Source organism: Sitophilus oryzae, unplaced genomic scaffold (genome assembly GCF_002938485.1).
Source record: "Sitophilus oryzae breed Bouriz unplaced genomic scaffold, Soryzae_2.0 scaffold_199_pilon_pilon, whole genome shotgun sequence".
Lineage (NCBI taxonomy): Eukaryota > Metazoa > Arthropoda > Insecta > Coleoptera > Curculionidae > Sitophilus > Sitophilus oryzae.
In genome coordinates, this window is record NW_022146723.1 from 1,132 (window position 1) to 21,716 (window position 20,585).

General features: G+C 30.5%; 1 protein-coding gene across 1 annotated transcript; it reads left to right on the plus strand.

Annotated features, from left to right (window-relative positions):
- The first annotated feature begins 411 nt into the window (after positions 1-411).
- LOC115883820 (nucleolar MIF4G domain-containing protein 1 homolog) lies at positions 412-12,997 on the plus strand. The gene is made up of 9 exons (XM_030902222.1): positions 412-541; positions 3,504-3,615; positions 3,671-3,883; positions 9,042-9,360; positions 9,625-9,800; positions 9,870-10,060; positions 11,121-11,285; positions 11,348-11,479; positions 12,671-12,997. The coding sequence occupies exons 2-9, from the start codon at positions 3,546-3,548 to the stop codon at positions 12,959-12,961; spliced, it is 1,557 nt and encodes a 518-aa protein (XP_030758082.1). The 5' UTR covers positions 412-541; positions 3,504-3,545; the 3' UTR covers positions 12,962-12,997.
- The last annotated feature ends 7,588 nt before the right edge of the window (positions 12,998-20,585 follow it).

Consider the following 20,585-nt stretch of genomic DNA (forward strand, 5'->3'; position numbering starts at 1 on the left):
TAGACAAGATCCTACTTGAAGTCAATGGCCAGTTGAAGAAGACTTTGAGGTTGATGACAGGCAAAAGCTATCTGGGAAGAAAAATAAACAAAAAATGATACTACTGAGAGTGATAGCGATGAGGAAGATGGGTTTGAAGATATATTAAAGGAAGATGAGTCCAGCGATGAATTGAATTCAAGATGAGTAAATAATTAAATGGTATTCAGTTACTGTGTATGTATTTTTGTGTAATATTTTTAGGGAACTCAGATTTTTCTGATAGTGATAGTGATATGCTCGAGGAAGAACAAGGTAACAAAAATCAGGGAAGAGAAGTTTTGATGATAGAGAAGGTGAATCAAGTAAGGAGAAAATTGTGAAAAATGAGGAGAGGTGATGAGTTTCAAGACAGTGGTAGCGAGAAGGTGATGATATGGATGCTGATGATAGTGAAAGAAAATGATTCAGATGAGGAAGATGATAGTGATAAAAAGGATGATGTTTGGGAAGATATTTATGGGAGACTGAGATCAAAAGCGGATCAATTATTACTGAGTCAGTAAAGTATTTTTTTGATTATTATACAGGGTTGTTCACCATACGACACAGGTATTGTAGCTAAGCGATTAGATTTACACATATTGTAAGTTTGTGTTCATTGAAGGACTATTAGAGCTAAAATTTAAAAATATTTTTACAAGATACAGAGTGTCCCAAATAAGTAAAAAATATTATAGTTGTATTTTTTAAATTGAACTGAAGTTTATTTATTGATCAAATCTTGTGTTGCAACAATAAACAAAATACTACATTATACAGAGTGTCTGAAAATTTATATAAATAATTACTAGCTTTAAACGGCAATAACTTCTTTAATTTAAATGGAACACCCTGTATATTTTATGAGAATCACATGCACAATTTAATTGTCTATCAAATTGTATTATACTATTTTTACCTATCTCTTCAAGTTTTCGTAGAAAATGCATTTTCTTATAATTTAGACCTCATTTATCACTATACCCATGGAATATTGACATTTTAGATTATTTTTAAAGATGTAACAAAGTTTTAAAGAGTACAGATACTAATATTGTTGATATAATGATTTGATTAAAGAATAAACAAAACTGATCCCAGAATTCAAACTACATTAATCAACGTAAACAGTCAATTACGTTGATTAATAATAATTGCTCCAAATATTAAAAAAAAATTATAATTTTATGCGTGTATTAGACAGTGTGGTAAAAAGTGTTACTTTTTATTTCATTTTTTTATGAATTACAACAGAGACGTTCATTTTCATAACTTATTATATTGATTTCTGAGTCAAATCCACATTTATTTAGAATATTTTATTAATTAAAACAGGTTAAATATGTAATTAACTAATTTTTGAGCGGAAATAATGGTGGTATATTTAATTGATATACAGGGTGTTTCAAAACAAATGCGAAAAACTTCAGGGGGTGATTCCTTGTTCAAAATAAAGGGTAGTTTGCTTTATAAACGTTGGGTCAAAAGTCAACCATTAGGGCGATATCGCGGTACAAAGATGGCGGAAAAATAATGTTTTTATTTTTTATCTTGAAAACGAAAAGCGATAGATTAATGAAATTTTATGGAAGCATTACTGTTATGAAAACACACTTTCTGGTAATTTTCTCACTTTTTTAAAACGAGTGTAAGGGGTTGAAATAAACTACCCCTATCATTCTTGTTAACAAATTTTAAAGAAAAATCTTCTTTAAACACATGCAAAAAAATCAATTTGGTTAGTTTAGTTTGTTTAGAAACTTTTTTATCTCTTGTGTTTTTTTGATAAAACTCACCGATATGAAATTAAAAAATAAAATGTAAAGCATTACATGTAAGAACAAAAAACATTTTTACATAAAGAATCTAGTAGGTTGCTGTAATTTTTTTAGGAAAAAATCTAGTCGGCCTCTGCCACTTTTTAGAATGTTTCTAATATTATTTTATTTACTCTACTGCAAATGTAACGATATTGTTCTGAGAAATAAAACTGTTTGACAGCAGCCCACTAGATTCTTTATTTAATAATGTTTTTGTCCTGACATGTGCTTTTACATTTTATTTTTTAATTTCAAATCGGTGAAACTCAAAAAACACAGAAAGGCTCAAAAAGCTAAGCACAAGTATTTTGCATGTGTTTGACTAAGGTACAAACTAGATTGGCACAAATGGGAAGCCGGATTTATTTCAACACTCCACTCGGTAAAGATAAGCCACCAGAGAAGTGAACAGCAGCAACAAAGCTCGTGAATATCGCGCAAATTTTCAAATATAAAATAAAAACATTGACTCCGCCATCTTTATTGCGATATCTGTCAGTTGACTTTGACAACAAGCTACCTATTTGAACAAGGCTGGTGCGGCCCCATTTAAAAGCACCTGTAGATCTCTCTTTTACAAATATTTAAATAGTTTTTTTTTGTAAACAAAGGGGCTTGCATAATTATTATTTTCACCACCTGTACATTTTGAACATTTGTTGCATTAATTTTTTTTAAATTTAAAAATAATTAATAAAATATTCTAAATAAATGTGGATTTGACTCAGAAATCAATATAATAAGTTATGAAAATGAACGTCTCTGTTGTAATTCATAAAAAAATGAAATAAAAAGTAACACTTTTTACCTAATCTTGTCTAATACACGCATAAAATTATTTTTTTTAGTATTTGGAGCAATTATTATTAATCAACGTAAACAGTCAATTAATGTAGTTTGAATTCTGGGATCAGTTTTGTTTATTCTTTAATCAAATCATTATATCGACAATATTAGTATCTGTACTCTTTAAAACTTTGTTACATCTTTAAAAATAATCTAAAATGTCAATATTCCATGGGTATAATGATAAATGAGGTCCAAATTATAAGAAAATGCATTTTCTACGAAAACTTGAAGAGATAGGTAAAAAATGGAACAATATAATTTGATAGACAATTACATTGTGCATCTGATCCACGTAAAATATATAGGGTGTACCATTTAAATTAAAGAAGTTATTGCCGTTTAAATCTAGTAATTATTTAATATAAATTTTTGGACACTCTGTATAAGGTAGTATAATTTTTATTATTGCAACACAATATCTGATCAATAAATAATCTTCAGTAAATATTTAGTATTAAAAACTTTGATACCCTCGGAGAAATGAAGCCTTAAATTTTTTACTGCAATTTTACAAAATTGAAAATATTTCAAAAACGGTAAGGATTAAGTGTGATAAACCTTAATCAAATTTACCTTTATTTCAATCGTAGAATCTAAAAATCGAATAATATACAGGGTGTTTCATTTAAAAAAATACAACTATAATATTTTTTATTTATTTGGGGCCCTCTGTATAGTAGGTACTCTGTATTAAATTTCATATTTGAGTTTTTTCCTCCCTTTTTTTTAATAAAATATGACAGCAGTGATAGAGCAGTGTGTTTTCATGATATACAGGGTGTCTTAAATATATTTCGACCCCGTTTATTTTAGAGTAATGAAAACAAATATATTCCACCAGCTATAAGGGCTAAAATGGAGTCTGCCGGTTCAGATGATAAGAAAAGAAATGAAAAATTGAACAGACTTAAAAAACAACTAAAAGGTATGCATAGAGTAAAAGAAATACAAATTTTATATTTAACGGTGTATTTTTGAAGGGTTGTTGAACAGATTGGCTGAGAGTAACATGCATAATATTGCATCGCAGATCGAGAGTCTTTATATGAATAATAGTAGGAATGATATGAATGAATCTTTGACATCGCTTGTCTTGGATTCTCTTGTCAGTAATGTGTCAACTCCAGAAAGATTACTGATGGAACATGTGCTATTGATAACTGTTTTGCATGCTAATGTTGGTACAGAAGTAGGTATGTAAAGAAAATATTTGTAAACATTTTATTGAATATAAACTTGCTCATACAATACTCTATACCCCTGTATAGAATTTCCTTCCTGCAACAGTGCGTCTGGTATCTGTAGCTCCTATAATAAATAACTTAGGAATTTTGTTTCAGTGCAAACAAGTATGTACTAGGATGTATTTCAGGCAAATATTATAAATGGAACACCCTGTATATTATTGCGTTTTTGGCTTTCTTTCAGATCACTTTACATAATCCTAAGATATGATATAGTCTATAAAATGAATAACTTTGAATTTTGACCGTTATTTTTTGCCAACATGGCAAATATAAAATCCATAGACTTAAAATAAAATATAGACTGAGCATCTCATTCATAAATAGCTGGAACATGCGGTCAGACACTGTCTTGTTATTGTTGTGTTGTGTTTGAGTTGCCGAGTACGACACGAGCGATAGTAGGTTGTCTCTGTCGTAACGGTCGTTCCCTGACGACTCTGCCGAGAAACACAACACTGTCTTTCGTTTCTCAAGTACACCTGAACTCTCCGTATCATAGCCGGGTAATTTTTTTATTTTAATGAAGCTATAAGTAAATTAAAAATATATCGTATTTAAACGTTTTTATATTTTATTAAGATTTAGGACAGGTTTTTTACATAAAAGTTTAGAAAAAACGTCTTAGAGTCCGAAAAGGATAAACATAATAAAATACACGTTATAGAAGAAATTTTATACTCGAAATTACGTAATTTTTGAAATTAATAATAAATTATTAATTTTAGTCAAACATTTACAACCCCTAATATTAATCAAAACAGGATCTATTCCACAGATATAATAGAATCGGCGACAGGGAGAGAAAAAAAAATATGATTGTTGTAATGTTTTTTCTGGTTAAGTGATGTCTTATTATGTAAATTAGAGAAAACATAAATCTGTTCCATTAAAGCAAGGAAGGTGATAGGAAGTGGATAAAATACAAACTACATTTATTTAACTCGGTACTGTCTTTATTATACCGGGTGCGTCTCAAAAGTGGCTCACCCCCCATAATTTTTTTATATTTTCAAATAAAAAAAACAAGATTGAGTATGTTAGTATATGAAATAAATTAGGATTGATTGACGCATTCAGTTGTTTTTGGTCACTTCCTGTTTCATCGGAAATGACTATAACTTTTTAATTTTTAAACGGCACCCGCGGTATATATATATTGACATTTTCGCATATGGTTTAATTGTAATTGTAACATGCGGTTCATAACGACAATTTGACTCGAAATACCAAGTGTGTGGTATCAATATATTCATAAAAAAATGCTTTTTCCAAATATGCTAATGAGTCACCCTTGTTCCATTTGAAAAAATTGACATATGTATCATTAAAAATACGATTTGTACATCTTTTAACCGGCCTAGACAAGACACGAAACCTATTAGACGATCAAAACTATTTTTCCAAAGCTCCTTGATTAAAACTTAGTGGACTGAAAAAAACTGGATTGAAATTTAAAATAGGATATGTTTTTAAGCGACAATGTCAAAAGTTGACATATGATGTCATTCTATTTAGAGTGTCATTTTTTATCGAATAAAGTAGCAATATACCGAGGGTGCCTTTAAAAATCAAAAGATGTAATCATTTCGGTGAAACAGGAAGAGACCAAAAACAATTGAATACGTCAATAAATCCTAATTAATGTCATATACCTACTAACATACAAATCTGTTTTTTTATCTGAAAAAATAAAAAAAGTTATAGGGTTGAGCCACTTTTGAGACGACCCGGTATAATAAAAAATATTGTTTCATAATGTAATATCATTTTAAAATTCTTGTATGTTATTTTAGATTCTGAAGATAATTTTAGAATAAACCGGAATATATTTTTAATAAAAACATTATTAATTATTAACAGGGTTATAATTATGATTTTGTTACAATGTAAGTAAGTAAATAATGTAATGTAAGAGAAAAAATTCAGATTTTACATTTTACTAAAATATTATCTAAATAAGCGCCTTTCTACAACAACGCCACTGACTCCCAATGGGTAAATTGAGAGTTGCCTACCGGTCAAAAGTCGTTTCAAGACTTAAATGGATTATTTAAGTCAAATTTCTTGCAAATTTGGCACTGGCGAACCATATTTTATAGTTCTTGAACAGAAAAAGTCAATAAAATAAACACTTAAGCACTACAAGCTAAGAAAATGCGTTAATACAGCCGGGGAGATAGCGGCAACAAAGCTTTACCGCACACGTGCGACACGTACTACAAGGTAATAAATGAATGAATAGGCTCCCTCGCCTCTAATCGGTGTTGTCATATTGTAAAGAACTTATCCTTTTTAAACAGTATCCGACTTATAATTTAGTAGTATAAGGACTATTTAATACATCTCTGGAATATTAAAACCTACTTTATTAAACTGTAGTATTAATATCTCAATATATGTGTATAACAAGAAAAAAAATATTGATAATATTAAAGACGTGACAACATAGGCTGGATGAGGAAGGCTCGGTCGACTGTACCCAGAAGTAAACATGTGTACAAAAAAGGTTGTTTGTCCGCGTTGAGATGTAAATAGTGTAGTCTATATTTTATTTTAAGTCTATGATAAAATCACTCTGTCAAAAAAGTTACTGATACTCTTTAAACTGACTGCCTGAACGAATCAGATAGGTAACTCTTTTTACTTTCGTGAAATAGAAAAGGAAAATAATAAAACAAGTGACAGTTCTTCCTCTTCTTGCAAAAATCAACACGAAATGTCATAATTGCCAAAAGTACAATGTCATCAGCTTTTGACATTTCTAAATATCAGACCAATGCCGGCTCTAATAGAACAGCCTCGGAGCGAGATTGATGACGTCACGCTAGTTAGATACTACCCTTGTTTATATATTCTTAAAGTTGGTCAACCTCTCGACAAAATGTGCTGCCTCTGGTGAACAAATCGTAAAGCTTTAAAGGAATGAAGCATGTGATTAGGGGCGGAGTCAAAAATATCGATTATTTGCGGATTTCCCTCAGAGTAATGTAATAATATAGCTCGGATTTTTGCGAACTATAATAGGGCTCAGCTGATTAAGAAATTTAAACAAAACTATTATTTCATTGTTGATTTTCGATTATTTTTGCTGTTATTTTAAGGATTCTAAACCGTATTTAACAAAGAAATAACAAATTTCAATATATTGGTACATTAATGCTAATTACTGGTAATTAATAATATTTAAAAAAAGTTACATACACTTACTTTATTTCGATTTGACCCAGGGCTATAAAATTTTATTTCATTCTTCGATCATTTTATTCTAAATTGAGGTTTTACGAATTTAAGATAATTTTTTTTTTGAAAACAAAACGTTTATACAATTTTTTTCTTAATTAAAAATAAAACTTGGCACTTGTTTCAATAATATTATTTGACATTTAAATAAATATTATGTACTTAATACACCATTTAAAATCTTTATTACACGAAATCTTTCTTAGCGTAAAACATGGTCAGAGCCAAGTTTGCTTTAACTTTGTACCATATGAAAAAAAAACGGCGTCCAGTTGGCAGGGAAATGACGATCGACGACATTTCCCACATAAATTTACATATAAAATAACAGCGATCTTCATTTCATAGCCATCGCTGACGCCGTTTATTTTCGATCAAGAATTATAAAAACTGAAAATATCATTATGTTTTAACTCACAAAGCCCGTTAAACCATAAAATTTTCTAGTATATTGTTTTATTAGGAGTAAAAATGACACTTTTCGTGGCGAGACTGTAGGTTTGACATACAGCCGAAGCACAAAAGTCATTTTTACTCCGAATAAAACATGCTATTTTTTTCAAACGCCACAAATAATGTTTTAAACAATTTCAAACGTTCCAAATAATATAAAAATATTTAAAACTCATACCTTGTAAGTAATTATCATGATACAAAAAAAACAAGGTATGATATTGCGCAGGTTGGTCACAGGTGATAAACGGCAATATTGGTCGGCAAGCTCCACGCGCCAATTTCAAATTTTCAAACAGATGACACATAATAAATGTGTATGTAACTTTTAGTTATGTGTCATAAGTTATGTGTCATAACTTTTCAAATGTCCAGCTCGATGATTTTACATAACTTTAGGGGTTATTTAATTCTTCCCTATTTTAGGTCTTTTTTTATTAGTGGCAATTGAACAATACGGATATTTTGTTGTATGGCATATGACGTTACGGCGATATGCGCAAACTGAACGAAATTGGAGACGCTATCGACCATACCTTGTTTTCAAGTTTTCTTTGTACCATGAGTAATTATATATCGAGAAACTATGGTTACGGCTCGTTGAATTTGAGACTTATGTCATTTTAATAATATATTTTCATACTTTTATGCTTAGGCGTAAAAGTGCTTTACTTTTATGCCTAGGCGTTAAAATGACTTTTTTATATTGTCAATCACGTCGCAAAAATTAATACGTTTGAAAAAAAATAATATTTTGAAACTGACTAGTATATTTTTCTGCCACAACAAAGTTATTATACAGTGATAAATGATAAGATCATATTGAAATACGCTACTGGGTAAAAAAAATTGGCTAAATTTTATTAATAATACTCCATTTCAAAAGTTATTTTCCAAAATAATTGATATTTTTTAATAATTGATTGCAATTAATATTATTTGACTAGTTTAATTTGATTAATTAATAAGACTAGATTAAAATACTTTAAAATGTGCATTCAGAAAGAAAAAATATCTCGAAAATTAACTAAACAAACATTTTTTTTTCTTATCAGTGAAAAACATCGACCTCGTCGGCCTTGCGGAATTTGTCGGGTATTTACAATGGTCGAATTGTATAATTACCAGCTTTTATAGCATATCTAATAGACAAAAAGTATCTGGTCGATTAGTAACCAATTGGCGCAGTCCGAAAATTATCGATTTTTATTTTCTCTGTTTTTATTGGCCGCTTCAAAATTCAGAGTAACAAAAAATATTTTTCTCTAGTAAAAGACTGTGAAATACGTCCCGCCATCTGGTGCTTTACATCCATTAACGTCTTAGGTTGAGCTACTTTATACAAGGGTAGCAGCAATGCAGTTATGCAACCAGTAATACACCTTGATCTTGACAATACTTTCATTTTTAGGTGCCCATTTTTTACAGTGTGTCATTGAAAAATTTCAATCATTTTTAAATAACGCTCAAAATGTTGAGGATAAATCTTTAGACAATGTGGTCAGTGTTTTGGCGCAAATGTATAATTTCAAAATCTTTGATGCAAAATTGTTATATGAAATTTTACAAAAATTAGCCGAAAATTTCGAGGAAAAAAACGTCGATTGTATTTTAAACGTTTTGAGATCGGTGGGTTTTGGATTGAGGAAGGACGATCCTCTAGCACTCAAAACGTTGATTTTGGAGCTTCAAAAACAGGCTGCTAGCGTCAGTGAAGGGAAAATTAACAAGTAGGTTTAATTTTTTGAATTGTTTTATATTTTTAATTTTAAATTATAGTCCTTACAGGATGAGTCAACGATAGTTTATTATTTCGTTTGTTTCGAGTGTTTAATTATTTTATTTTTTAATTTTCTGTTATTTTGATTGTTTTTGCTTTTTGATCATCCTGTATATAGTGACCTGCAACAGTGCATCGGGTATCACCCTGTACAGAGAAAGAATATATACAGGGTGGCCTGTATCTCCTTTTTTTTAAACTCTTTCTTTTGTAGCTCAAGAGTTAAATTTCTTCTTGATATAGTTCTGGCAATAAAAAATAACAACGTCACAAAAATACCGAATTATGATCCTTCATATTCTGAGCATTTGAAGAAAATTTCGAAAGGTTTTATCAGGAAAGGAAACTATGTGACTCAGCTTAATATTTCTTTGGAAGATTTACTTAAAGGTAAATAAATAGACTGAATTATTTTGTGTTTCTATTTTTATTGTTTTTATCATGTTATTTTTATTGTAGCTGATCAGAGAGGTAAATGGTGGGTTGTTGGATCTGCCTGGACTGGGAATCTGGAAAATAGAGAAAATAGTAAAAAAGAGGATAATAAAAACTCTGATAAATTCTCACAAAAACTATTGGAATTGGCTAGAAAACAGAGAATGAACACTGACAGTAGGAGAGATATATTTTGTATTATAATGTCTGCTGAGGTAAGTTTTATTAATATTTATGCATATAATTAACATTTTTTGTGAATTTTATTTTTTATTTAATTTTTTATTCTCTTATTTTTTTATTTCTTTTTTTTTTAATTTGTTTCATGTATTTCTTTATTTATTAATTTGTTATTGGGTCATTTCTATTAAATAACTTCAAAGTTCCCTTAAAATCCTTTGGTATGGGCGAATAAAAGTAGTAAAAATCCAGTTTTTTACGTGTAGAAAACTAGTTTTTAGCGCGTTAGGTATTTTACTTTTTTGTAAACAGAAAAACATATATTTTAAGGACTGTTGTTAATATTTTAATTTATTTTACTTTTGGTCTTTTTCTTGATAATATACATATATTTTTCACAGTTTTTTTTTATTTTTTTGATTTTTTCTTAATTTTTTATTTTTTTTTAAAAAATAACAAAGTAAAAAAAGTATTTTTTTAAGTAAAAAACTAGTTTTTGACGCGGTAGCTTTGTTTATCATTTGTAAACGTTACTAGAGCTATTTAAAAGTTGTTAATTGTTAATGATAGTTGTAAAAGACACATTTTAACTTATTTCATTATTTTTGGTCGTAAATTTAGGCAGAAACTATATAAAATATACGTTGAGCAGCAAGAAAAATGCCATTCTTCGTCTTTTTATACATTTTTCAAGAATTTTTTACATTTTTTACATGTATTTTACGCCAATACGTATAAAAAAGGTTAGAAACCCACAAACACCCATCCCTGTTTTAAAACAAGACACTAGATTGATGTCATTTTATTCTCGACCTTATTTTAACTATATTTAGTGTTGAAGTTCACTGAACAAATAGGAAAAAAGAGGGAAAATCTTTAGGATTCGATGTAATGTTAGTTGCATACCTTGTAAACGTTATTGTTAATCAACTCAGTAACATTGCCAACCAAATAAACTAAACTTATACCGTATAATCGAAAAATAAACAGTGTCCTGTTGGTTTGGAAATGACGATGCATGACTTCATTTCCGTGCCATCTCTGACACTGTTTTTTTTTCTCTCGATCGTATGGTAGTTTTTTATATTATTTTAGGATTATTTGGACGCTTTTGAAAAACTACTAAAACTAGGGCTGAAAAATCAACAAGAAAGAGATATAATTCACGTTATTTTACATTGTTGTTTGCAGGAGAAAACTTATAATCCTTACTATGCGGTTTTAGCTCAAAAATTTTGTGATTATGATAGAAAATTTCAGGTATTTTCTAAAATATAAAGATTTTCAGTAAATTTTTCATTAATTTTTTTTGTTTTTTTTAGATGACGATTAAATATTCTGTGTGGGATAAATTGAAAACTTTAAATGATCATTCAGGTGGTCAGATTTCGAATTTGGCCAAATTACTGACATATTTGTTTTTGGAAAAAGGTTTATCCATATCAACCCTCAAAGTAAGTACTTTTAACAAAGTAATTAGTTATAACATCTTGTTCATTTTCAGAAATCTGATATGAATATATTTTATTTAACGTTCAATAATAACTTTGAGACAAAATTAATATTGAACATTGGTCACTTCTAAAAGTAAGTTGCTCTTGTATTTTAAATGGAACACGCAGTATATTATTCTATTGATGCACACTGCATCACCAATTAATAGAATCATATAAATTCTTTCTCTTGTGGTATAAGTTTCAATTTTCAGCAAATTTCTGAGGTTTTTTTTTTCGTTTTGACTGATTCAAAATGATAACTAGTTTTGTTAAGGTTGAACTAATTTGACAGCTAAGTTGAAGTAACGTCAGACATATCACAACCACCTAGATTTTATCAAATAATAAAGATGTACTCACACTAAATCATGAAAATGAAAATATCTAGGAAAATATTTATTTTGTCTGAGGGGTAGGCAACATTAATACTATTTAAAGAGACCTAAATTCTCCACCGAATATCTGAATAATATACTGGGCGTTCCGTTTAAAATAAAAGAGTAACTTGCTTTTAAATGTGTTCAGTGTTCCATATTAATTTTGTCTCGCCCTGTATAACTTTTCGGGTTGAATTTTTATTTGGTTTAACATACAACGGTTGTTTTAACTAAATATCAGGCCATACAGGGTAAATTATAATTTAGGTAGCTGTTATTGAAATTTAAAATTTGTTCTTCGTTCTTCATGAAAAGTAAAATATGTCAAAAACCTTGCATTTTAGTCATATGCCTGTCTAATAAAACTCAGCTTTATTTTTCTCCTAGAATTCGAAAATATATTAATATACAGGGTGGTCCGGAAACTTCGGCAGCATATTATGCAGATAAAAATAAGTATCCTGTATCTCGGAAACGAAGAATTTTGGGACATACATTTATACGAACTTTTTTACTTATATTTATCTGCAGAATACGCTGCCGAGTTTCCGGAATACAGTTCGGACCACCCTGTATATGGTGGAACATTTCAAAAAACTCAATTTCGATGTGTTTACGTTACGTATTCTTTATATTTTTAAGAAACGTTCTAAATTATCCTACATTTATGGTCACAAAATTTCATTTCAAAATAAAAATTTTTGTCGTTCTCCTTGGAGTCTTCGCTTCGTATGAGAGGCACCACCCTGTATATCATTATAAACTATTTTAGATTGTGGAATTCGGCGAATTGGACAAAATAACTTTGAGATTCATGCGTCAAATTCTTTTGGGCGTCTTGCTTCATACCGATCTGGAATCGGTACAGGGTGTTTTCGATAAAGTGGCCCGCTCGGATAAACTGAAAATGTTCCGGGAAAGTTTGAGGCTTTTTATTCATCATTTTCTCCTGAAAAACCTGAAATCTGAAGCAGTGCCGGAGGATCAGAGGAAGGAGTTGCAGCAAAGGTGCAAAATGGTGGAGAAAATCTTAATGGCGAAGGAGAGTAGAGTCAGATTGTAAATATTGTTAATAATAATAGTTTTAATAAGTAAAAAAGCTTGTTGTTTTGGATTTTTTTAATTTTATTTTTCTGATATTTTTTACTAAATGTCGTGAAATTTACTTTAACTGTTATGATAGTTCCTAGGTTAAGAAGTTTTTGGACCATTGGGGTAAGTTCTTTATTTTGAAAATTATTTTTATATAGTCTGTAAAACGAATAACTTTGAATTTGACAGTTCCCGCGGGCTTTTCTAGTGTTAATATTATTAGGTTAGCAACTTGCGGCCATGCTGACGCAATGCCGTCTCTAATAGAACAGCCTCAGAGCTTTATGACGTCACGCTAGTTAGATACTACGGATTAATAAATATGTTGTAGAATACATGGAAAACATAATTATTCCTCGTATTTTTGGTTTGTATTTTAAAAATGATATAGTTTACATGAAATATACATAATATACAGTTAATAACTACATTATTGGCAGATAAACTATAAACCATACAAATGCAGCAAATGTTTTACAATATGGCTGAAATCGTACTCCATAGTCAATGTAGATAGTTTTTGTATTAAGAATAATAATTTAAAAAAATATGTGGTCATCTTTTGACAAGTTTATATTAGTTTATTAATTGCAGTAAACATTATAATATAATAATAAATTTTGTGATTGCAAATAATAATACATCACTCCTAGTAGATATTGAATGTTTTTTTATTAAATTAGATCGATTTTCAAACCACAAAATTTAAAATATATTTTACATTTTACCCATTATCTTATGTACCATCATGTATTCATTAATTGTATATTGTAAAACATTTGTGCTGTATTTGTATGGTTCATAGTTTATTTGGCAAAGAATTTATTACTATAAATAGGTATATATTATATTTTATTTATTAACTTTATATTATGTATATTTCATGTAAACTATATCATTTTTAAAATACAAACCAAAAATACGAGGAATAATTATATTTTCCATGTATTCTACAACATATTTATTAATCCGTAGTATCTAACTAGCGTGACGTCATAAATATCGCTCCGTGGCTGTTCTATTAGAGACGGCATTGGTCTAATATTTAGAAATGTCAAAAGCTGATGACATTTTACTTTTGTCAATTATGACATTTTGTGTTGATTTTTGCAAGAAGAGGAAGAACTGTCACTTGTTTTATTATTTTCCTTTTTTATTTCACGAAAGTAAAAAGAGTTACCTATCTGATTCGTTCAGGCACTCAGTTTAAAGAATATCAGTAACTTTTTTGACAGAGGGGTTTTATATATGCCATGTTGGTAAAAAATAACGGTCAAAATTCAAAGTTATTCATTTTATAGACTATAACAATATTTTTTATTTCTTAGCAAAATTTACCCTGTAAAATGTTTTTTTTTTCATAATTGTCTTTTCAAACATTATATTTTAATTTCTTGTGTGCCCCTGTATATCGCTGATATATTCTTTAGAGTGATAGTTACTGGTTAAGTTTTAAGGGTTTTCAAAAATTTTAGCATTGCAAACGGATCTGGACGTTTTAACTCCGTGGTCTGTATTTTAACGCATGGGACAGAGATAAATATAAATGACAGACAGAGACAAAATAAAAAGCGGCATACAGCGTTGCCGGTTTTTTCGTGGAGTACAAATTGAATGGGGCGGCGCTATACAGGGTGTTTCAAAACAAATGCGAAAAACTTCAGGGGGTGATTCCTTGTTCAAAATAAAGGGTAGTTTGCTTTATAAAACGTTGGATCAAAAGTCGACCATTAGGGAGATATCGCGGTACAAAGATGGCGGAAAAATAATGTTTTTATTTTTTATCTTGAAAACGAAAAGAGATAGACTAATGAAATTTTATGGAAGCATTACTGTTATGATAACACACTTTCTGGGAATTTTTTCACTTTTTTAAAATGAGTGGAAGGGGTTGAAATAAACTACCCCTATCATTCTTGTTAATGAAATTTAAAGAAAAATCTTATCAAACACATGCAAAAAAAATTAATTGTTATAGTTTAGTTTATTTAGAAACTTTTTTATCTCTTGTGTTTTTTTGATAAAACTCACCGATTTGAAATTAAAAAATAAAATGTAAAGCATTACATGTCAGGACAAAAAACATTTCAAGGAATCTAGTGGGAAGCTGTAATTTTTTTAGGAAAAAATCTAGTCGGCCGCTGTCACTTTTTAGGATGTTTCTAATATTGTTTTATTTGACATTACCCTACTGCAATACGTTATTATCTAGATTATTATTATTATCATTATTATCACCAGATTCTTAATCTAAAAATATTTTTAGTCCTGACATGTAATGCTTTACATTTTATTTTTTAATTTCAAATCGGTGAGTTTTGTAAAAAAAATACAAGAGATAAAAAAGTTTCTAAACAAACTAAACTATCCAAATTAATTTTTTTGCATGCGTTTGATAAGATTTTTCTTTAAATTTCGTTAACAAGAATGATAGGGGTAGTTTATTTCAACCCCTTCCACTCATTTTAAAAAAGTGAAAAAATTACCAGAGAGTGTGTTTTCATAACAGTAATGCTTCCATAAAATTTCATTAGTCTATCTCTTTTCGTTTTCAAGATAAAAAATAAGAACATTATTTTTCCGCCATCTTTGTACCGCGATATCTCCCTAATGGTTGAGTTTTGACCCAACGTTTATGAAGCAAACTACCCTTTATTTTGAACAAGGAATCACCCCCTGAAGTTTTTCGCATTTGTTTTGAAACACCCTGTATATCAAGCTATACAGGGTAAATTACAATTTAGGTAGCTGTTATTGAAATTTAAAAATTGTTCTTCATTAGTAGAAAACGTTAGATATGTCAAAAACCTTACATTTTAGTCATATGCCTCTCTAATAAAACTCAGCTTTATTTTTCTGCTAGCATCCGAAAAAAAATTAATATACCGGGTGCGTCTCAAAAGTGGCTCACCCCTATAACTTTTTTATTTTTTCAGTTAAGAAAACGAGATTTCGTATGTTAGTATATGATATAATATATTAAGATTGATTGACGTATTCAATTGTTTTCGGTCACTTCCTGTTTCGCCGGAAATGACAGCGTCGGTATTTCTCTACTTTGTTCGATAGAAAATATCACTCTGAATAAAATTACATATGATACGTTAACTTTTGACATTTTCGCATATGGTTTATTTGAAATTATAACTTGCGGTTCGTAACGAAAATTTGACTCGAAATACCAAGTGTACCAAGTATCAAATTATTCGTAAAAAAATGCTTTTTCTAAATATGCTAATGAGCCACCCTCATTCCATTTGAAAAAATTGAGATATGATTAAAAATATGATTTGAGCATTTTCTAACTGGTCAGAACAAGACACTAAAAACATCAGACGATCCAATCTATTTTTCCAAGGCTCCTTGATTAAGAATTAGTGTTTTTAACATAGCCATGGCACTGTAGATTGAAATTTAAAATACAATTTTTTATGAAGCGAGAATGTCAAAAGTTGACATATGATACGTCATTCTATTCAGAATGTCATTTTATATCGAATAAAGTAAAAAAATACCGAGGGCGTCATTTAAAAATTAAAAGTTGTAGTCATTTCCGGTGAAACAGGAAGTGACCAGAAACAATTGGATACGTCAATCAATTCTGATTTATGTAATATACTAACGTACCAAGTCTCGTTATTTTATAAAATACAAAAGTTATAGGGGTGAGCCACTTTCGAGTTCGAGTTTCCATTCACTATCTGAACGAACAAAGGAATGAAATTCGGTATATTTGGCATAGCGTAGCGTCAATTCAAGGGGATAGGTAACTGCAATTAATATGTTACCAACACAATAAAAAATGTTCTTGTTTTATTAAAGTCTTTAATTTTGAAGTTACAAAAATAAAATATACAAAAAATGTAACAGGTAAAAATCAAACCAATTTAAAAAAGAACTAAATTTAAAATTAAGATCAATTTTTCTAATATGCATATTTGCGAAAACTTTTTATTACATACTGTAACGTTTTTAGTTCGTTACATGTCTTTTTTATATATAATATATGATGTCTGGCCTATCATCACCGAATTCCCTCTCGTTCAGGCCGGATAGATTATTTGACGCGTAATTTTTACGTTCCCTGGTCGCCAACCCTGTGATCATTCGACACAACCCTGTTACTATTCTGGGGAGGCGCGCGCTCTCAACATCGCTTCTTTCAACTGTCTCCGTGCTTAAACTCACTTTGTTTTGACGCGCTGTTGTCTCCCAGCTTTTGGAAATGTTGATTATTTAAATCTTGCTGTATTATTTGAATCAGCTGCTATTTCGAGGCTACAGGGTAGAGTTACGGATGTCCCAACTTGTATTTTGTGTTTTGCTGGCACGTTGGCGTCCTTTTCTTTTGTCCTCCAAAATGTCACATGGAAGCGAAAGGAATGTTGTTTTTATTTATTGAGCCTCGGAAGTATTTCGAGGTAGTTTATTTTTTATTAACCTTGTTTGGTTTTTTAAACAAGAGTTTCATATTTTTAGGTACGGACTGTGTCCAGGGTACGGACTGTGTCCAGGTACGGACTGTGTCAAGGACGGATTATTTCCAAGGTTACGGCTGTGTCCAAGGTACGAACTGTGTCCAATGTACGGACTGTGGCGTTAGGTACGGGTAGTTCCTTATGTACAGACATTATCTTATGTACAGATGTCCTGTGGACGAGTGTCCCCCGTAAGAACGATTTTTTCTTACATCAAAGTGCCACAGCGTGGATGTAGATTGAGCCCCATGCTGCTTCACTCCCATTTCTAAGGCCTAGTCAGTAGCTACTGCTGTAAGGATTCATGGTGTCTCAATCTGGCCCTTTTGTTGTTTTGGCCAACAGGATGGCCGACAGACAGTACATAGATGCTAGACCACCTCACGTTGCTACTGTTTGAAGCAAGGTTGCATAAAGAACAGCTAAATGTATATTTAAGTTCTAGTATTTTACATTAACCATCTAAAATATTTTCAGTTTCTTAAACGTTAACGTACATTTTAAATAATATCGTAGCAGCCTATATTTGCTGGTTTCTGATTATTAAGAACATTTTATGTCGATGCGAGTTACATTGATTTAGATTTTAGGTTCCATTACATTACTACACATATGATATATAATTCTATAGTATTATTATTGCGCTATATTAACAGTTGAATAACCAAACATAGATTCTAGAATCTACAGTGACACGAGTCAGATTTGACACCCATAAAATAACAATTTAAATTTAAGTTAATGCTACTTTTTCTTATATTTTCTATAACATTACAACGCATTGTATTTTTTCATGTCTTTTCTAGAAGCATATTTATTTATTTTCATGACTTGTTTTTACTCAAGGCAGAAAGTAACCACTATAATAATTATTAAAATTGTACATGCTATTTACCATCAGAATTCATCATGAATTAATATAGTCATTAGTTTTTAGTAATTTATAAAACTGTGTTTCTCTCTCTCCTCTCACATGCCCTGAGCGTCCCAATAGTTATTTTTTTGTTATGTGTTCTTAATTAGTTTTTTTCCAGTGAAAACCTTATCCACGCCGTAAGGCCTTTGTTGCTCGTTGAGAACCCGCTGATTCTCACACTTCCGTTCGCAGTGGTTATTGGTTTAAAACGCTACAATACTGTGCAAACAGAAGTCCTTTTTTTAAATTTGTCAACGTTTCGCAAAATTTATTTGCATCTTCAGGACACTACAAAGTTAAGAGAAGCAAAATACAAATCAAAAAATTGTTTAAAAAATTTAGTCAAACACTTAAAAACACATTATCAGTGGAATTCCACACATATACAATTGGTAAAACGTACCCTAATGTAAACAATTAAATAAAATATATGTATATGTTAATCACATTTAAATCTGGACTTTCTTATTCATTCATTAATACACGGATGCTATAGAGGGGAGGTGGTTTACAGTTCGTCTGCTGGATTTGTGTTTATGAAAGGAATGCGGACAAAAAACATTTAAATAACAGAGCAATACCGCAAGCAGCATTTGGACGTTCGGTGACAACGTTGGTTCACGCGACCAATTCGGGGCGGCAACGTCGGCACAACTCGTGTCAACCTAGTCTGCCTATTTGGAAGAATATTTTTGGGTCGAACACGTTGGATACCGACGTTGGCTAGCAGCCTAATTTAATACAAACTGCAACGTTGTTTAAAATCCTAATTCATAGAAGACAAAACTAATAATGGCGTCTAAGGCGCGTTTTATCCTAAATTTGGATAATTATTATTAAAATATTATTTTATGATTGAGTTAGAGCATATGTACAGATGGCAGTAAGGAAAACAAAACAAAAGTATTTTAAGTTGGAGGATTGTTTGAAGATCATAATTTGAAACACTTTAACCGACTCCGTAACTCGTTACCCAAGGCAAAAAGGTTAAACGCAAACAACTTTATTGATAAATGTAGTGTTTCTACTTTGAAAAAAAAAAAAAAAAAATAAAATTAAAGAAGTTTTAAAAATTTTTCTTGAATTTTTTTTTAGAAAATGAGGAATATTTATTCGCGTCGAAAAAATTGTTTCCGCGTTTTTTAGGGTCAAATATTTCAAGTTAATTTATTCAAAAAGCAGGAATTGCTTTTTAGGAACGAACCATTTTCTTATTTAACAAGATGGCGGCTTTCACTTTGTTGTTTTGGAGATTAAGATGAGTAGTTCGAGTAGTCGCATACTGGACTAATTAAGTCGCAGTTCAGCCTTAACAGGTAGTATACTAGTCGCAAAATTGCTCTAATTTACTAGTCATTGCCTTAGAGGTCTTAGCTCTGTGCCCTCCCTCTATATTCTGAATAAACGAGGGTGTGGATAAACTATCGGTATTATATGTCGATGTATATTGAAATTTATTATATGTACTTTGCTTATTGTCCCATTTTAATTAAGTTTTTTTTGTATAAAAACAAAAACAAGCACTGAACTGTCTGATGAAGCGAGAACAATGAAGTGAAATTTAAGATTTAAGGTTATATGGTATCAATACAGTTGCAAAAGGGTAGTGACTCGACGTTTTATGAGATCCTACGCGAAGTGCAAAGAATAAGGAAATCTAACAACGTTGGAATTGGTAAAATAGACGACGTTTTGCATAACGTTGGAATAGGTCGTGAAACTGACGTCGGAAAACTCAATATTGTCCAACGTCGTCCTGCATCTGTGTAACTACGTTGTCCGAATCCCCTAAAGATCACTTAAGCAAAAAAGGTTACAAGAAAACGTTTATTCGACGTCGCAGAAGCTTTCACTTACTTTGCTTGTATTACTAGTCAACGTGCGGCACAACGTTACATAAAAACGTTTAAATTTATCTTATACCCAACTGGATAGGGAGCTAACTATTTTGTAACTAATCCAAGGCTGTGTTTAGTAAACATGTTGTCGCAAGTCGTGAAAAATGCCTTATGGATATTTTATACGTCGACTTGAACGAGTACGTCACCGCAATGTCTCCGCCCCCACTCATTTTATGCGTCTCTTGCAAAATGTGGTCGAATTTTTTTGATGGGACGCGTCGTCTATTTTTTTACGGAAAAAACATCGAGAAATATCGTTTCCCCTCTCACGATACCCCGTGGCTACAGAACGGACAGAAC